General features: G+C 46.2%; 2 protein-coding genes across 4 annotated transcripts in view; both read left to right on the forward strand.

Annotated features, from left to right (window-relative positions):
- The window catches only part of LOC108157038 (RYamide receptor), a 62,662-nt gene extending 43,598 nt beyond the window's left edge, over positions 1 to 19,064 (forward strand). The window contains exons 5-8 of one of the 3 annotated variants that reach the window (XM_017288854.2): positions 17,807 to 17,875; positions 17,925 to 18,159; positions 18,597 to 18,679; positions 18,751 to 18,875. In XM_017288854.2, the coding sequence (XP_017144343.1) occupies positions 17,807 to 17,875; positions 17,925 to 18,159; positions 18,597 to 18,679; positions 18,751 to 18,789 (426 nt within the window). In that variant the 3' untranslated portion in view covers positions 18,790 to 18,875. Of the gene's footprint in view, positions 1 to 17,806; positions 17,876 to 17,924; positions 18,230 to 18,587; positions 18,680 to 18,750 lie in introns of all 3 variants that reach the window. The other 2 variants (XM_017288852.2, XM_017288853.2) reach the window with 2 other exon arrangements.
- On the forward strand, positions 7,707 to 10,587 carry LOC108157047 (pupal cuticle protein 36a). Its single transcript, XM_017288863.2, has 3 exons — positions 7,707 to 8,693; positions 8,810 to 9,303; positions 9,366 to 10,587. The coding sequence occupies exons 2-3, from the start codon at positions 8,967 to 8,969 to the stop codon at positions 9,911 to 9,913; spliced, it is 885 nt and encodes a 294-aa protein (XP_017144352.1). The 5' UTR covers positions 7,707 to 8,693; positions 8,810 to 8,966; the 3' UTR covers positions 9,914 to 10,587.

Consider the following 19,064-nt stretch of genomic DNA (forward strand, 5'->3'; position numbering starts at 1 on the left):
GGGAGGGAATAAGCCTTACACTGTCTAAAGATTGAATGCCTCTATGATATACATATGTATAGACAGTGGAAAATCAGAGCAAGTGGCAAAAAATGGAAAAAAAATTTATTAATTAAATTAAATAACCGGTTTTTAATTAAAAAAAACAAAGTGAAAAGATTTTTTTGTCGATATCCAACCAAAATATAAAACGCTTTATATATTATATTTAATTAAATTTTTAATCTATTTGAATATATTTAATAACATATTTTAATATTAATTGTAAAATATAAGTAAAAAACTTTCTTATTCCGATTTCCAAATCTCAGTGTAAATATTCGATTCTCAGAGCTTTTTCTGGATACCCTCTACAGATTGAAGGGACGGGAACTCTGAAGGGATAGATTTATGAACCTGATGTCCCAAAGACTGTGATATGTTCAACATTCTGTGTTATAAGAATCAGCAATGTTGAACACTCACATCAAAAATAAAAAATTTCCAAACGCGCGAGATTTGATTGGTCTCCTCACTTAAGATGTGCCCTCAGATCTTCATACCTCAGATGAGCCCTCCTCCCACTCCCAGCAGTTATCAAAGTGGACATGTAACCCTTTCAATGTGAACAAGTGCCTGGTACAAAATCCTTTTCCTTTGCAGATAAATGAGTAATGCAACTGCCACTCAGAGTGGCATATTCAGATCCCGGCTAAGCATTCACATTAATTACGAGCCTCTGCAAAGTGAATAATATTGGTCGCGGCCAAAGACGGACAAAACCCGAAGAAATACAGATATAAAACAGGCATCGTCTTCAGCCGCGTCTTAACCGCAAAAGCGAAAGTAAAGTTCGCCTTGCCAGATCCGATGGGAATCTCAATCTCTGTTTGAAGTCCGGGACTGGTCGTTTATCTTTGGCTCAATTTACGCTTCGACTGGCCGCTTACCTAATCGACGAGGGCGAGGACTGCAGCGGTGGTTCGGGTTCGGGGGCCATGCAGATGTGGTGAGGGAGTTGGGGGCGATCGATCCCGGCAGCCGGTCTTCGGAGTGAATCCTTTTTGGCGCGTTTGCCACGCGTTTTGCAGTCGCCATAAATCGCATTGATTATCGCGCCGCTCTGTTGCACTCTGTTGCTTCAATCGAAGCAGAGACCACTGCCGCAGTCTCTCATCTTTCATAACTTGATTCCGATTGCATCCTGATGGTGCTGTTGCGTAACCGAGCGATGGTCCACTCCACTCTTTGATTCGACTGTCATTTGTCGGCCGTTCTTTCACTTTTCGGTCTGTCAGTGGCTGAGGGTGCCCTTAATTGATTTTAACAAGTTTTTTTTTGGCTTCCTCTCTGTTTATTTTGGTCCAAAGTGTTTTCCCCATTGGCCTTGCTCCGGCACCGCCCCTGGCCCTGCCCTGGAAACGAATGGCTTTGGGCCATGGCATGCCTACGCTCAATCAATCTTCTGACCTCAGATTTCCGTCTGTTGTCTCAGTCGTGGCGTCCTCAAAAGTGTGAAAACTGAAACCCATTTGCGCAAAATATGATTTCGTGTTTCGCATCTTGTTTACAATACGAATACCCCTCTCCCACCCTAAACAAAAACCAAACTTTTTGCTCTGCTGTCAACTTCAATTACATTGTGCCGAAACTTGTTGGAGAGATCCTTGGCTCCTTGCTGCGCGATGGTCCGGATGAAGCAGATTTTCATGGGCATTCGAAATTTAATAGCAATTTACAGCGGGGTGGGGTGGGTGCCGTCGTGCTCCCTTCACTCTGGTAATGCTTTTCCACTGGCAAACTCAATTACAAGGCCCTTAAAATGATTTCAACAAATGAATTCAAGGCTCCAAACGCATACAATGACAGATTCTGAAAGTCTCCTCGAATGCTTTAAGGAGTTCAAGGAGTGTACCCAACCGCAAAGATCTGTGACATCAGAAGCAGAATTATGGAGAGGAATGCAGTGACCACTTGAGCGAGAAGCCAAGGAAACTCTGTTGCCACACGCAACAATGGAAAGATACAAAAGATACCAAGATATACGTAAAGATGCCTGGTGCTAAGTCTGTTTTTGGGATGCCGCAAAAGTAAAAGGAATGCCAGGCACAGGCACTGGCACTGGAGCTGGCACTGGCACTGGCCACGCATCTTTACATCTTCGACAGCGCAATTTAAATAATTGTGGTTTCTTCTGGCCACAAGACACACGATTACATAAGCCGGCCAATAAAGTTGCAAATCCAACTCTGCGCCTAATGACCATTTGCATTATCTTCTTCCACAGTTGCCAACGCGCCAAATTACACAAAGTATCCAAGACTCTAACTCTAACTCTAGCTCTGACTCCAGTCACAGACCCATAGCCAGCCCACAAAGCCAACTCCAGCGGAATTGGCCACGTTCGGAGGAGGAGTACTCGTAGATGGCTCCAACGGCTGACGCTTTGATGAGTTATTTCGACAGATATGCAAATGCAAAGGCAATGTTGGATCGATGGGGCGAAAATCGCACGTGACGGAGTGTCTCGTTGGGCTTGGGGCACGTGCAGCTGCTGCGTCCAAATTTGGTTCCAGGAAATGCGCAAACAAATTTGGAAAACCTTTTTGATGTCACCAAGCGATTGTCACCCATTAAATATGCATTTGGAGAGACACAATCGCCTCAGTGACCGCAATCCCATACAGCTTAACCCACCCGCCCCATGGGATCCCCAGAGCAAAATTACACTACAATTGGCATTATAAACCCAATTCCAATTTCAAGATTTCTCTTCAACTCCAACTTCCACAATTTCAACTTTTTCGCTGCATATTTGCTGGGGGCGCGGGGGGTGACTCCATGGGAGCTGTGAAACAGAGATATTTAAAATTCCATCTCCGGCTGCGACTCCGGACTCCGAGTGAATCAATTGCAAATAATCGTGTAGCTGACGAGTGCAACTCAATTTCGACAAATGCAAATCTGTGTGAGGGCGAACCTCATTGGCATTCAATGCATAATCCATCCGCTGGTATCTTTTGTTGCCGCAGACACAAGTCGTCCTTCATCCGGGCAACGCGGCGGCGTCTCGGCTTGATTGTTTCTCCCTCAATGCTGCCTGACTTTTACGATTTCATTAACTAAACTTTTACGATACGGGCAGACATAAAGAGCAGGCTGGAGCACAATTGGAATCGCAGCTAAAAGTTTCTTTTTCACACGTTTTCGCTTCGAGAGCGACGATAGCGACGAGAGCCTCGGTGGCAGCTTCCAGCCTTGCGCCTCGAATTGCACTTTATTTGTAAAATTACGCATACGACATGCTGCGCGCCCCGTTTTATGAAGCCATTCGCATTTATGGGCGGGCGCCTCCAACGTAATGCATTTAATTGCAGGCAACACCGACCCAGATTTTCCCCGCCGTTTGCTTTCGATTTGGATTTGAATTTGAATTTGAGTTTGGGTTTGGGTTTGGGCTTGAGTTTGCTTTTTGGCAGTCAAGGCGTGCGCCTTCGGTTGAAAGGAAACCGAAACTCGTTTCCGTTGTTGCAGCCCGCTCGACTCGGGGTCGTGTTACTATGTCAGATCCCAGCTGGCTGCCACCTCAAGTGAGAAGCGGCAACTCCTAGAGAACTGCTGCTCCAACTTTCAGCTCTGGATAAGTTTGTGGTGCCAAGTGTTTGCCTGCAACTTCAAACACTGCTAAATGTGTGAACTGCGCGGAGCTCTCCATAAGGGGAGACATGTGGCACGTGTGCAGTGCAACTGCAACCGCATGATTAATGTGTTTGCCGCGCGACACGACTTTTCCATTTTCCATTTGCCAGTTAGATCCTGAAAAGGTCCCGAAAAGCTTGAAAAGTAAGGCAGGCAATGGTGGGGTGTTGTCGCCTTGTTGTCTCCTACAAATGTCAGGGGTGTCCGTACACTGGCGAGCAAATTGGATGTAATGTAACATTCAACGGAAATTGCAGCCCATTAGAAGACGAATGCATATTAAAAGTGCGCTGCCCCATCACATGGCCACACGGTCACACGACTACATCCCTCAATGGCTGAAAGTCATGCGAATTTCAAGCAGAAATGCCCGGCGCCACACGACTGAAATGTGCTCAAAAGAATACTGGTCTACCCATGTGCACCATTCGGTTACACTCACACATTCACGCTCACACGTACTGCAATTAAATTAACAGCTCCTTCTTGTGGCCCCTGAAATGTGAGCAAAAAATTGCAAGTCAGCAGCTGATGTTGGGGGCCATCGAGGAGACCAGCTCGAAGCCCTTCCCAACTAAAAGGAAAGTGGAAAAGGAAAATGGTTCTGCGAACCGTTTGCTTATAATAGAATTGGAATGCGGTTGGATGGGCGAGCACAGAGCACAGAGCAGGTTCAGGAGGCAAATAAATTGGATTTTACTTTTATCCAAACATCCTGTGGAACTTTAAGCCAAAATTTAGAGGACCTTTATCCCTTAATTTAAGAGAAAACTATATGCAAAGTTAAGCCAACATCTGTTGAGGACACAAACTAATCCAAATCCCAAATTACTTTATCAAGTCACACGAAACAACTTTTAATTGCCGGCTGTGAGCGAAGGTTAATGACAAACGGTTTGAGCCAAGCTTAAAGACAAGGCTTGCAGTGATATTTCGGGTGTCTAAGAGACACCTGACCGAGTGTCTAAGTCTCCGAGGGACCATTCCGAGTGGCCTATTCGTTATCGGACATAAACATTTTCATTTGCCGGTGACCTTAGACAATTTGCTGCAACGTGGCTTTCGGGGCAACTTTAAATTGCCAAATGGTCAACAATTAAACGAGGAGGCCGAAACCGAAATCTTCAGCAAAAAGTCGCTGACACTAATTAGCATTTAAAAGTGAGCGACCAGCAACCGCAACAGCAACAGCAACTGCAACAGCAGCAACATTTTCAATTGAAGCGAACATCGAAGACAATCGGAGAAACAAACATACAATAAATAATAAGTCTGCAAATCTTGCCTGAATCTTGCCTATCCAACGATGATACCATCGTGGACAGATGGGAGATGCATTTGGCGCCAGCGGCAACATCTACAACATCTGAAACATCCACAGCGGCAGCAACAGCAGAGGCCACATCTAGTGCCACCAAAAATGTCAAATGTAAAAGCGAAGCAGTCAAACGGCAAAAACCGTTCATGCTGCAACCAAATAAAAAATTTACACAAAACTTAAACAAAATTCGTATTCAACAATCAAAAAATTTGCACGTTGCACGTCTCTGTCTCTGTCTTTGTCTGCGTCTGAGTCTCTCTCTTGCTCTCTTCGTTTGCTTAACAAGCAGGAAGTGGCGCTGGGCAGACGGAGGAGATGCCACCAAAGCCATCGCCAAAGCCATCCTCCATCTTTGCCCCAATCCCCGCTGGCAATAACAAGCGACAATAGATGCAGGAAGCAACAACTGTCGTCGTCGTCGCCAGCTTCCTACCCGCCATCCGGCAGCCACCATCCACCAGCCACCATCTACATAGCAACCACCACTATCCATCGAAATCCCTCCCGTTGCATAGGGATGAGCTAAAGCTGCTCCCGTTGCGTGCGCCGAGCGTGGGGCAGCGCTATCTTTCAGTGTCATGGAAGCATTGCACAGTCAGCCGAAGCCGCATTGCATCTTTTATGCAACAAGCATTGCCTCCCTCCCCCAGGCGGCAGCTCTCTTCGATTAAAGTTCAGCCATCTGCAGAGCTGTCGGGGAGCACTTTGCCGCGGCCCGGCGGCAAGTCGTATTTGCACAGTGGAGAGGCAGAGGTTAAGCGAGATAAATTTGCATAGTAATTAAATAAATTTACCATTTAAACCTCCCATAAATACCACAATTATAGTCAACTAATTGCCCTTAAAGATGGTACATATATCCCCAAAGAGATGCTTCCCATTTATATATATATATTTCATTGGGCCCCAGAGCCCCGATACTCCCCATTGACGGTTGGCTCTTGGCCACATTGTTTAGCGTGAGATTTATCGCCAGCATTGCGGTTTCTTTTTCGGCGATTGGTGCGCTGCGCTTTTGGCGCTTTTCCCCCAACGGCATTCGGAAGTTTAGGAGAAAGAAAAACCATTTGAGTGTTGGAAATTCCTAACAAAAGCCACAGAAAGCGAATAAAATTAGCCAGCCTTAGCCTTGATCTGTACTTCAAGGCAACCGCTTAGCGTGGAATCGGATGCGAACTCGAACTTGGATCCCGATTTGCATTCCCATTGCTCCAAATGTGGCAGCCTGCTCTGTAGCGCTTTGCGGGTGTTCGGTCTGGCTTTAATTTCGACATTGAATTGCATTCCGTTTCCCACATTGGTTCATTGCAGTGGAGCTATTTATTTTGGCAATGCAGCAGCTTGTACAAGTCTGTCAATACACGAAAAGTCGCTCGTTAGCCGAAAACGATTTTTGCATATGGCCCGGCTGGCTCCTGGCCTGGTCTGGCCATTGGCTCTGATTTGGCCCGAAGTTCGGCTCGGAGCTTTGGTTTGGTTACGCAAGATCTGAGAGATTCAAGGTGAAATCTGCACTCTGCACGGGAATTGTTTTGGCAGGAAATGCTGCGCATGGACGAATCTCATATCCATTTCCATTGACAGCTGACTGCAGTTGCCTTTTAATTTTATTATTATTAGTTTTATGATTCCGATCGACAACGGGTTTCAGCCATTTGGCATCTTAATCATAAACTGAAGATTTGTTTTCCCTCTGATGGATTTACCAGTCGGCCGCTTGGGGGATAATTAGATAGGCCCGACCCGACCCACTCTATCCAATCCGCAATGGTCGTTAGTCAAGCGCCGTTTATAACCATGATAATCCGCTAGATTCAATACCACTCGCAAATAATTGGCCGGATTGAAGAAAGCCCCAATCCATTAGCCACGAACATGAGTAATCGAGTGGGCTGCTGAGTGGCTCAAGCACTCGAGTGTCGTCGAACAAAGACTTGTAAAGTGTCAAAAAGTGAAATACATTTATGTATTTGTAGGTTGTTTAAAATTGGGGCTTATTCCTATTTGATTTTCAATTAAATCAAGAAACAATCCCATCATTGTACTCTTCTTTGAGACTTCTCGGCTTCATTTCTGGGAAAGGCAGAGTTTTTTAAAAAAATTAAAAACCTCATCTCAACCCATGAAATTGCTGACCCGAAAATTGGCAACTAATTGAAAAAGCGTTCGGACAATTTGCCTTTCTTCTCTCACCGACTTTATCCCACACCTTTCTCGCCATTATCTTCGGTTCATTGAACGTTAAGTTCGTTCGATCTGCCAGACCACTTCATTAAACTTAACGCAATTAACCGACTGAATAGCAAAGAGTGAATGAAGAATACAAAAGATGATTCAAGCAGGAAAAAGCCACAAGAAAAAATCGTATTTTATAGGTATTATATAGAGGCATAAACTTAATTTTAAAAAAGATATAAATGCTGAATAAATACGGGAATACCCCTGGAGAAACACTAAAATCTATGTAATTGTTATGGAAAAGGAAGTTGAAGGAAGTGTTTTTTGACTAGGGGCTAGTCCCAAGGCTAATCCCGTTTGACAATTTATACTTCTGTACCCCAGACACGACCAACCCAGTTTTAATGAATTATCTTTTCGGCAAATCTCTGAATCGTAGGCCTTGCACAGTGGCACACTTGCACACTCATAAAAACACTCACAGGCACATCTATGTACATCCACATACACTCATTCCAGTCAGTCATCTATCATAGCACGTATTCGCATTTGTCATATGAAAATAAATTCCCCCCCACAACACAATGGTCCCAGAGGCAACCCAAAGACAATCCACAAACACTCGCACAAGTCTCGAAAATTATTCAAATTGCCATTGTTAGCATTCGAGTGCAGAGCACAGCAGCAGTATCGGGGGATTTTCTTTTGATTTTCACTTTCCTCCGCTCGTGATCGTGAGCGTGTGCAGAAATTTCCAAGCCAAAGGAAAGCCAGAGTCGCCTGCTCTGTTGGCCAGCTGACGCTCAAGTGCGGCACCCGAGACCCAGTCGAGATCCCAGTCCAGGTCCCAGGCCTTAGAGCCCAGCGGTGAGAGCGAAAGTGCACGACATTGGGTACAGACTGTGACTGGAGCAGAGACATAGCCAGAGCCAGAGCCAGAGCCAGAGACTTGGCCAGAGAGTGAGAGTCTGGCACTGAGTCTGACTCGGACTCTCCAGTACATCCGACAACGGGAAATCAACGTTGGTAGAGCGAAGTGAAGCTGTTGTTGCTGTGCTGTAATAAGTTGATTGTGCGGTAATTTCGGTTTCACTTGCCAGCAGCCTACACAGACAGACGCCAACGTTAACCCCGATGCCAGACAGAGGCACAGCCACAGACACTCGCACTCAGACTCAGAGAGAGAGATGGCCAAAAGCAGAGTCTCATTATTGGCCAGCTCGCTTGGCCTGGCCACGCATGCGCAGTGCCCAAAAGTCGCATCATCATCAACATCATCATGAGCATAGCAAAAACCCTCTCGCATCCATTGGACTGCGAATGTGTTGGAGTTGGTGTTGGTGTCCGCTGTGCCGCGCTCTGTGGCAGGCAGCCACAGCCACAGCCGCCGCTGCCGTGCTGTGCATCTAGCTGGATTTCTGTATAAATTGATGATGCGGCTGCAGTGGTTCGTCAGTGAAGCATTTGATTTGGTCTAATAAACAACATCCGAGCAAGCAGTCGAGGATACAGAAACGTGAGGCTCTACAACAGCAATCCTGCAGTGTTCCAGCATCATCGTCCTAACTCGATACCTCTGTCTTGTCTTCTCCCAAAACAACCCAAAAACACACTCGACCACACACACCACAGACCTAGGATTACTGTGATAGTGCCAGTGCAAAGTGTGTGCGTGTTAGATCGTAACCGAGAATCAGAGAATCCGAGTCTCTAAGAACCCGTGACCCAAGATCCAAGAGAATCCAAGCAACGCGTCTTTTCCGTCCACTCAACCCGTGACTAAGCAGCCATGAAAGCCTTCATTCTTATGTCCTGTCTGGCCCTGGCCGCGGCCCGTCCTGAGGCCGGCTACAACTACAACCGTCCCGGAGGCGGCGGTGGCTCCGGCGGCGGCTTTGGAGGTGGCTCCAGCGGCGGTTTCGGAGGTGGCTCTAGTGGAGGATTCGGAGGTGGCTCCAGCGGCGGTTTCGGAGGTGGCTCTAGTGGTGGATTTGGAGGTGGCAGCGGCGGCGGAGGAGGCGGTGGCTTCGGTGGTGGATTCGGCGGCGGCTCCGGTGGCGGAGGAGGAGGAGGCGGTGGCTTCGGAGGTGGATTCGGCGGCAGCTCCGGTGGCGGATTCGGAGGAGGTGCGTGAGAAAAGAGTGCATCTTCGATTCCGAGTTAACTATAATTTAAATTCACTTTGCAGGCGGCAGCATTGGCGGATTCGGAGGTGGAGGCGGCGGCGGCGGCGGCGGTGGCACCACCTTAGTGCAGAAGCACATCTACGTGCATGTGCCGCCACCAGAGCAGGACGAAGTGCGTCAGCGCCCCAACCTGCCAGTTGGCCAGTCGCAGAAGCACTACAAGATCATCTTCATTAAGGCCCCATCCCCGCCCTCGTACCAGGCTCCAGTCATCCCCCTGCAGCCCCAGAACGAGGAGAAGACCTTGGTCTATGTGTTGGTGAAGAAGCCCGAGGACCAGCAGGACATTGTCATCCCCACACCGGCACCCACACAGCCCTCAAAGCCCGAGGTGTACTTCATCAAGTACAAGACCCAGAAGGAGTCTGGCGGTATCTCAGGTGGCATCTCCGGTGGCATCTCCGGTGGCGGCAGCGGTGGCTTCACTCAGTCCAACTCTGGCAGCGGCTACACCACCGGCGGCGATGGTGGCTTCACCGGCGGCGACAGCGGCTCCATCTCGGCCCCGTCCAGCAACTACGGCCCACCCGGCAAGTCCGGCCCCTACTAAGAATCTCTCCATCCACCATCTACCATACGAACTTCGAACTCAACTTCGGCTCAAGCTGCTGACTAGTCCTGTCGTTGACACGCCCCCCACTCTCTCACAGAATCTCCACCACATCGACATCAACATTAACCACACATCAGCATGACCACCAACACCACAAACACTGCGACTTGACCCGAAACGTGACGATCTTCTACCACACATGTGTCCCTTCTTCTGGTCCCCGACACAGCCACATGCCCCCAAAACGGGGCTAGTCTCCGCTCGGATCGCTAGCCCCAACCACGCCCGCAAATGGGATAGTGCTTTCCGCCCATGTCTTTTGTATATAATACTTTTCCAAACTCACTTTCTCTCTCCCACTATACTACTTTCCATATCTTTCCATCTGTCAGTCGCACTTCGTCCGACCAGAGTCTGAAAACCCTAAACTTTGCCCTGAAAATTCTATTAGCTAATAGGCGACGAGTGCGGGTTCCTTGGATGGGAACCTCGCTTGGGCGCCCGAAAGAGCGATGGCAGAAGAAGATAATAATGATGATGATAATAATGATGATGATGATATAGAAGATGATTTAGCGGGGCTTGACACAATGCTCCATGCATACACATAAATATATATATATTTTAATTATACTAGAATAAGTACTTTATGCTCAATAAAAAAAAACAACGGTGACAAAATTACGAAAAAAAAAACAACAGTGTCTTGAATTTTTCATTTGAACTTTTCCACCCAGTAGCACTCATCTTTCATGGCCTTTTGGTTGAGCTCCCTAAGGATTATACTTTCAACTTTCCCTTAACTAACTTTCCGCTGACCCCGTTTTCACAGTTTACTTTTCCCTCAAACAATTAGGTTCCATCTAATCCAGTTATTCGCTAAATTTATGCTTATCCCCAACAAAAAAGGGAAGTACAAATAATTAAGCATTTTAGGGAAAAGTTCTTGGCAGACTTGCGAAACTAATTAAGAAGTAATTTCTTCACATTATGAACATAATTCTCTCTAGTTTGCACACTTCTTTGTGGGATTTAGCGGGCAAAAGTGCCACAGCTGACCCGCAATAGCCATCCGTTTAATTAAATTGAATCGTTTGAATGGCAAGTTTTCTTTCGAACCCCCATTTAAGACCGCAATTGTGGGAATGCCATGGAAAAAGTGTGAAAACTTTAAAACTCTTTTAGTATCTGTAGCATTGCGCTTTTCCGCCGCACCCGACCCCGCCCCCACCGAGCGCTGGAAATGTGCAAAATTGCAGAAAGTTTTTCTTTGAGTGAGGCTTTTATCTTTCGGCCAACTTCTAGTCGGTGTTTTGCGAGAGGAATACTACAACATATACTGGTAGCTGCCAGAGGAAGATCTTTCCGCTTAGTTTGTTAATGACGAACTGTTGCTTTTGCTTTTGTTTTGCCTTTTGTTGCATCTGCGTTTAGTTTAATTTTACGTACTGCCTGTGTGTCTTGTCTTTCTCTGGGGTACAATGTTTTTAATGCCTTAAGTATACAGCAGACAGCAGACAGCATTGGCATTGTCATTGCCGCTCGAGCTTCTTCCTCTTTGCTGCTCTGCTTTGTCACTTTCACTTTTGTGCGGTTGTTGGCGGTGTTACTGGAGATGCCACGGTGTTGCCTGCTACCTTTAACTGTCTGCTGCCGACTGTATTGGTCTTGGCAGCATCATTCGGCTCGGTTTGTGCCGCTTGTGCCTGTGCCTTTGTTCCCAGCATCATATTTTACGGGCATATGGTTTTGCTTCCGCCTGTCTGGGCTAACACCAAACACTGGAGGCCCATTGCTCGAGTGGCTCGAGTGTTCGCACAATCAATGGCAATCCGTCATGCACGGCTTTGCCCTGCCACACAATATCCGATTGAAAGCCGCATGATGAACCGACAGATGTCCATGGATGCCACTCTCGGGGCATTCGCATTCGCATTCAAGGAGCTTCCATCTTTCTAATTACTCCTCCTCGGACTTGTACCAGACGTTCGTTGTTGAGCCTCTGCCCAAGTGTGTGTCCGTTGGTGGTCGTAAAATACGAGAGAAACAATATCATTGATGCACTCACTAAAGTTGCCATGCCACACGGTGCACGTGGAGCGTACTCTGGGCATTTCGAGCCGGCTCGTAAAAGTTCGAACGTGTTGTCCGCCCAGCGTATTGCTGGACAAAAACACCATAAACATTGCTTTGCATGTGGGGGTGTGTTCCGGAGGACTGGGCAGGGCTGGACAGCACTGCAACAGGACAGGACAGAAGCGGGGGCAGCCTATAAATCAAACATAGGAAAAGCCTCAACACACGAAACACACACGCCCACATTCAGCTGAGGCAATTTGTAAAGTTTCGGGGGCCGCAACATTGTCCCAGATTGGTTCAGGAACGGGGATGTGGCGCACTCCCTCCCCCCTTATTGTGGCAGGATTCAGGTCCTGCATTCTTCCGGATAGCTAGCCAAATTTTTCTTGGGCTACATGCCTTTGGCACTTGAGAACCTGAACATTTGCATGCAGCTAAAGGAAACGTTGTACAGAAACCGCAAAAATCTATTATGCGAGTATGCAGGAGATAACAGCCATTGCGGTAGTAGTTGGACTCAAGTGGAAGTTTTATGTGGGAGAAGACAACAATGTCACCTTTGGATTGAGATGAGTTCCAACTTCAGCTGAAGAGCACAACTTGTGCCCAAAGGATTCGTCTAACGAGTCAACATATTAGACTGCTTTTCGCGGTGCTGGCCGCCCCTCCAATAAAAAAAGACTTTGCAAGGCAAATGATCTGGAAAAACCCTCGAAATGTATGTCAGCAGAAATGTGCATAAACCCCAAAGAGGGCAAGGACCAGGCCGAAGTAAAAGCAATTTATGTGCAAACGAAAATGTTTAAAATTCAATTTGTACGCGGCCATAAGGTAAATATGAAAGGCCCGACTCGCGGACACGAAATTCTTTTATCGTAAGACCCTAACCCCTCCGCCACCCCATCTTATCCGAAAATGCTGTGGCATAAACGAACAATTTTATGACCTTTATTTTTCACTCCCCCACTGTGGCGTCGAGGGCTTTTTTTTTAGTGTTTTCCCGGCTGCAAGTGACACGCCCACAATAAATCGCAGGCACAACACTTCCGTGCGGCCAACAGAGAAAGAGATAGCGAGGTAAAAAGGAAAAGAGGGGGAGCAAAACATGGAGCACAAGTATGGGTCAGTCCTCGACTTTCACGGTTTCGGTTTCTTCATTTAATTGACAGCTCTTGCAGGGCTTCGCTGCCCCCTTGAGTCCCTGGTTTATGACACTTTGGACGCTTTAATTAATTGCGCGTATTTCTTGGGCCGTTTCCTGAACCGCCCCTTCACGCACCTCACACCGCACTGCACCGCACCGCACCCAGCCCATACCGCTCCCCAGCGCCACACACCGCCCACCGAGCTGTGTTAATTATAATGTATGTCAGTCGTAAAAGTAAAAGTCCCCTCACGTACGAGTCCGCAGACAAAGCCCCTCTTCCCCACCTGACTTCGACTTCAAAAACTCCGTCATGGCGATTCATCAAAACCCGTCAAACACTTCTTGCCTTTAATTTTATGTGGTTTTATCGCCCAATATGGCTTACCCCGAAGGCTCAGCTCAGGGAGCTCTTCCTTTTCCCATTCGCAGACCTCCCATCTACCATCTATTAGCTCCTGCTTTTGGAGGTCAATGCCTTGCTCTTGGCCCCATAAACCTCCTTGGATTTAATTGAAACGTAGAAAAATTCCATTTGGTCTCCTCCTATTTTTAGTCGGTTTCGTGTTTCGTTGTTCTCGTTTTTATTTGATTATTTTTTATGACTTTTGGATTTTAACGATACTTTGTGGCTCTCATTGAAGTAATTCTTGAACGCCATTATCGATTTTTGGCTTAAAGAAATGCCATATAGGAGTAACAAAGATATCCAAAATTTTTTGGATAGGTTCAATATTTTTGACCTTTCACAACAGCCTTCAATCAAATCAATTTTCACCAATATACAAAATATTTAGAATTTAAACATTTCAAAACTAATCAAAAAATATCAAACAAGTCCTTGAGCTTTGAAAGACTTCAAAGAATTTATGGAACATTTTTGAAAAAAGCTGTGTCAAAAACTAATTTAAGTTGAACCCACGCCACATTAATTTTTCCATTTCTTGAGAAAGTCAAACCACTAGGTTTTGAGTGAAATTGCTGTGCAAATTAGTTGCGGATTAGTTGAGCTGCCCGTCGACGGTATTGTTTAATGACCGTTTGATTTTTCGCTATTTCATGGATAACAATTTGAGCCCCGGTTGGGTTGCGGGTTGCAGGTTGTGGGTTTTGGGTACAGACATTGTTTCACCTTTTCACCTGGCACTTTCGCAATTGTCTGGCAATTAAATGTGGCTTCAATTACCGCAACTCGGGGCGGCCTGCGGGTCCATCCACAGGTCAGTTCCAGAGTTGGGCAAGTGACTGGGACTGGGACTGGGCGATGGACCAGCCAGAGCCAGGGGCACGCGCTAATCGATGAGCCAAATGGATTGATTAATAGTCGAAAACAGATATCAGCGGGTAATCGAGTAGCGGGGCCATGCCGGATGCCTGTCGAATGAACTAGTTCCCAGTCGTAATTATTAACTGGTCCCGACATGCATTTATTTCTGGAAACTGGTTTGCGTCTGGCTTTGGAGGCACTGTGTAATCGTAATCGTGTTCGCAAGGCAACTCCCACGCCAAAAAAAGAGATTTCCAATTGTGAATGAAATGCTGCTTTCAATTTTCGGCGAACTGTTTTTATATACCTACCCACCCCTCCGAATTCAATGGCATTAAGCTGAACACAGGAAAAAACCCAGCGACGTACGGGTAATAATAAAAATTACGAGACCTGCCCAAAAGTTGCAATCAAAATCGTTTAATGCGCTTACCGCGCCTTTGTTGATTGGACAGCTCACCGCTTAGGGCCTCTTTCTCTTGAGAAACTAAACCAAACAACGGCAGAAAATTAAATCTTGCGAAAAGCCAAAAGACCAACATAAAACTACTTACTTTTTACCCATGGTACTCGTTCGTATTCGTAAGATGAAAGTTTCGGCATCGTAACAAACATTTTGCATTCGACAACCAGTCCTCCTCCTCCTGCCATGTGCTGTATGTATAAATCAAATTCTGTGCACTTAAAAAGCAATCAACTTTGGCGCCCTCCTCTCATTAATTAAACAAAACGAATGACAGTCAGCAGGGACAGGGACAGGCTTTGGCCTGTCCCCGAAAGCAGAAGCCATTTGGTAGTCGTGGACGTGCCAGGAAATTTAATTAGTGAATTACTTGGCGAAAGAGCAGAACGCTTTGCACCTCATCGCGAAGAGTGGAGAGGCGTCTATTCAAATCGAAATATCATTCAGTCTCTGGGGGTATTCTCTCCGAGCCAGAGTGGATCAAAATTCATTTGTCAGCCTTTCTCTCCTCTCACTTTCATGGCCCAGTTCCTAATGTTTTCGTGGGTGTGGGCTGGGGTCCCTACTTAAACCGAAATCATTTTGATGAATTACAGCACGGTCTGGACTGTACTGGAATACTGGAGCTCATTTTTTATGTAAGCCTCTGCGCGGCATTAACTTTGATGGGCGGGCATGACACTTGTAGTACCCATAACCGTAGTCGTAACCGCAGCCGAAGGAGAAGCGCTACCACGACTGCTAACCGGTTCAAAACCAAAACAAAACCAAGAAAAGCAAAACTAAGTGTGATATTATTGTGGCTAATGCCGGCAACGAACGCTGCTGCCAATTAAGTCGTGAGACTGTTGAAGCTTAAAGACCAAAAAACAAACTACCAAAGAGATGAATCTAGAGCCGCAGGCAGCAAATTCCAAGCAGCTCATACGCCACATGAGTAATGGACTTGAGTATGCCGTCTCTACAAGAGACACCTTAGCTGCAGGCCAGCCATTGATACCCAAACCCATGGATGACGTTGCAGCTTCCACCCACAAGCCCGGCTGGATTGAGGGAAAGCTGTATGCACAGCGGACACATGCCCCGGCCAAAGGTCACAGACGGAGAGGCACACGCAGACAAGGTCCCAGCGGAGGCGTCAGCAAAAACATATTTGTATAAACATTCATTACCAGCTTAGTTGGCTTCACTTTGTTTGCGTCTCGTGTTTTTACGCCTGAACAGCGGTGCGTATACTTAATGTTTGCATTGTTAACACTCAGCCAGCAAGCCAGCCAATGCGAGAGCGAACTAACGAGGCATTAAAACGAATCAAATGGCCTCGTTGAGCACTCGTTTATAGCCGCCTGGCAACTGCAGTTCGAAGGGAGACCAGGACACAGTCGCCCGCATTAGCTCCATGAGTAGCTTTATAAAAATGCCTTAAAATGCGTTTAAAAACCAACTGTCACCAGATGCTGACTTTGGTAAATAGCCGAGGATATAGATTCGAATTCATCCGACCATTGCATCAATTCATAATCGCTGGCTATTGAGCAACATTCCCTTGGCAATCAGATATTTATCTGGGCAATAATGCGATAATATCTGCATGGGAATCCAATTCCTTTGTGCTGCCATTTCCTATCAGAATTCAATAAAGGCTTCGCATATGATTCGTTTATTGGTACTTCGATACCCTTTGCATCATCAGCAGCGGCAGCCATTCTGCAATTGCTCTTTTCAGTCTCGTCTATCTCTGGCTCTGAGATGCCGTCGTTCCCCTTTATTGGCCAAGTGGGCAACTGGCTTTAACAACTTTATCGTGCATTCGTTTTGGGCCGTAAACCTTTATGTCATGTCTAGCTCAGGTGGTCACGTGAGAGACGTGCCCAATGAGTTCATCATAAAACTAAATTATGCCGTCATATTCGAGATTCTGCTGCAGCCCGATGAAACCTAAAAACCTAAACTATTGGATTAGTTGGGTAACTTTTTACGGCATTTGTGCCTTAAATTCGTATGGATTTTCCACGTTTCCCCTGCCAACGCGCACGGGTAGTTACCTTCAGCTGTCACATGTCACCGGGAATTCTTAATAAATAAAACAAAATCCTTTCGAAACAAAGCCATACGAATTTTTTATAGATATTGTGCGTGACAAATAGGAATCGCAGTATCGTATGGTTGCCAAGGGGTGGAACGAGGAAAGGGGTTCACTTTTTCCAATAGACTACAGGAAAACTGTGATAAAATACAACAATCAAAGACCATAAGCGGTAGAACAAAACAATATTTAAAGCATATTAGAGCTATTATTTCCACACACTGTTGGCCAAAAAGTGTTGCATACTTTTTGGCTAGCGATAACGTGTCACAGACATATAGATATTTGTAGGAGCTATGTAATAGTCATGTAGAATTGCATTTTCAATTATTTAATGTTTCAGAAACACTCTTTAAAGACGACATAACTCATGACAAAGAAAGTCCTTATTAGTCGCCAGAGGTCATGTACATTTTCCCACTTTGAGTGGGAATACAGGAGGAACGTCCGTAGGACAAAACTCTTTTGCTGTCGAACGACTTAAAGAAGATGCTTCGATAAAAATTAGTTTCAAGTGGCCATAAAAGCGAGTCATTGGCCCTTGATATAAATAAAGTTATATTCGTTTTATGGAGGGGACTTCTCCAGCCATAGACTTTACGGCTTGACAGATGGCCGAGATAGGGCGAAATGTCGCCACATGCGACACAGTCAGAGTTAGAGTCAGGCCCGGCAGGTCAAGGTCGTAAATCGTGAATGGATGTGGTGTGTGCCCGAGTCCAAGAGACTCAGACCGCAGTCCTATAAATAGGCACTGTAATTGGGTATGGTACATACATACATATACTCCACTTGGGCTTTAGTGTCACACATAAATTAGTCATACTTCCGTTTTCTCTATGTACTTGCAGATGATTAAGATGATGCTGACGGTTGTGATTGTGTTTACCATCTGCTGGCTGCCATTCAACATTCTGCAGGTGGGTTTGGAGTTCATTACTTTACTGTCTACATCATCTGTTTTGACAGCTCCTGCTCAACGACGAGGAGTTTGGGAAATGGAAGCCCCTACCTTATGTGTGGTTAGCCTTCCACTGGCTGGCCATGTCGCACAGCTGCTACAATCCCATCATCTACTGCTATATGAATGCCCGATTCCGGGGTGGCTTCCTCCAGATCATGTATCGCGTGCCCGGCCTGCGTCGCTGCTGCTGTCTGCATCGGTATCTGCGCAGCCGCGGCGAACGCAGCTACGAAGCAACCGGTGAGATGACCTTCAAGTACCATCGCCGAAACGGTGATGGTCTAGTCAGGAAACCTAAAATACGAATTAGGTGCCACCCCTCTCTCTCTCTTTCTAGTATCTACTTATTTTGAACATCTAATTGTCATCTAATTTATTGTCTCTCGGTCTGTCTGTACCATCTACGAGTATCTTTCTATCTGTCTGTCTGGGAATGCGGTTCTTTCTGTCCGTAGTAGCCTTAGATTTGTTCCTTTCATTCTGTTCTCTAGCCTACTTACGAGTATTGCATGACACTCAAGAAGCACCTTGTCGCATGACCAGCACCGCAACACTTGACTGTTGATTTGTAATTTTTGATTATGTATATACAGAGGCATACAAAATTTGCTAACTTTTTTCGTTACTCTTGTATCTACCCTCCGCTGGCTGCTGCATCATCGACGAAGGAACCGAAGAGGCCTTCCATCTGCATCGTGTGAACACCTGCACCACATACATCAGCACAAGGCGAAAGTTACGAGCGAATTCTATGCAAGCGGTACGCATTAAGCATCCTTAAGCACTGCCTTTACTCATTACCTTCTTCATGTGTTCTTCTCCTCGAATTAGAGCCAATTTTCATGTGCAGAGACCACAGTTTTGCGGTAGCTGCCCCACCAGAGGAGGCACTGCCTCTGGCAGGGAGACTGCCGGCTTCAGGAGAGTTTCATGTGAGCGGAGGGAACGGGAACTGCACGGAGTTCTAAATGGAAGACGGAAGATGACAGATGTATGCAACCAAAGAACCGAATCTCCCACAGACACCTTGTCTGTCTGTATGTACGAGTATCTGTGTGTGAATGTGAATGTTTTAAGTGTACTATTGTAAATGTCGAATCGTTGTAAATTTAATGAATGTATATTAAAGATAATCAATTAAAACG

Source organism: Drosophila miranda, chromosome 2 (genome assembly GCF_003369915.1).
Source record: "Drosophila miranda strain MSH22 chromosome 2, D.miranda_PacBio2.1, whole genome shotgun sequence".
In the NCBI taxonomy this organism is placed as follows: domain Eukaryota; kingdom Metazoa; phylum Arthropoda; class Insecta; order Diptera; family Drosophilidae; genus Drosophila; species Drosophila miranda.

Coding starts and splice junctions, on each gene's coding strand:
- LOC108157047 (XM_017288863.2), top strand. CDS start 8,967: ATGAAAGCCTTCATTCTTATGTCCTGTCTGGCCCTGGCCGCGGCCCGT. Junction 9,304..9,365: donor CGGTGGCGGATTCGGAGGAG/GTGCGTGAGAAA, acceptor TTCACTTTGCAG/GCGGCAGCATTGGCGGATTC.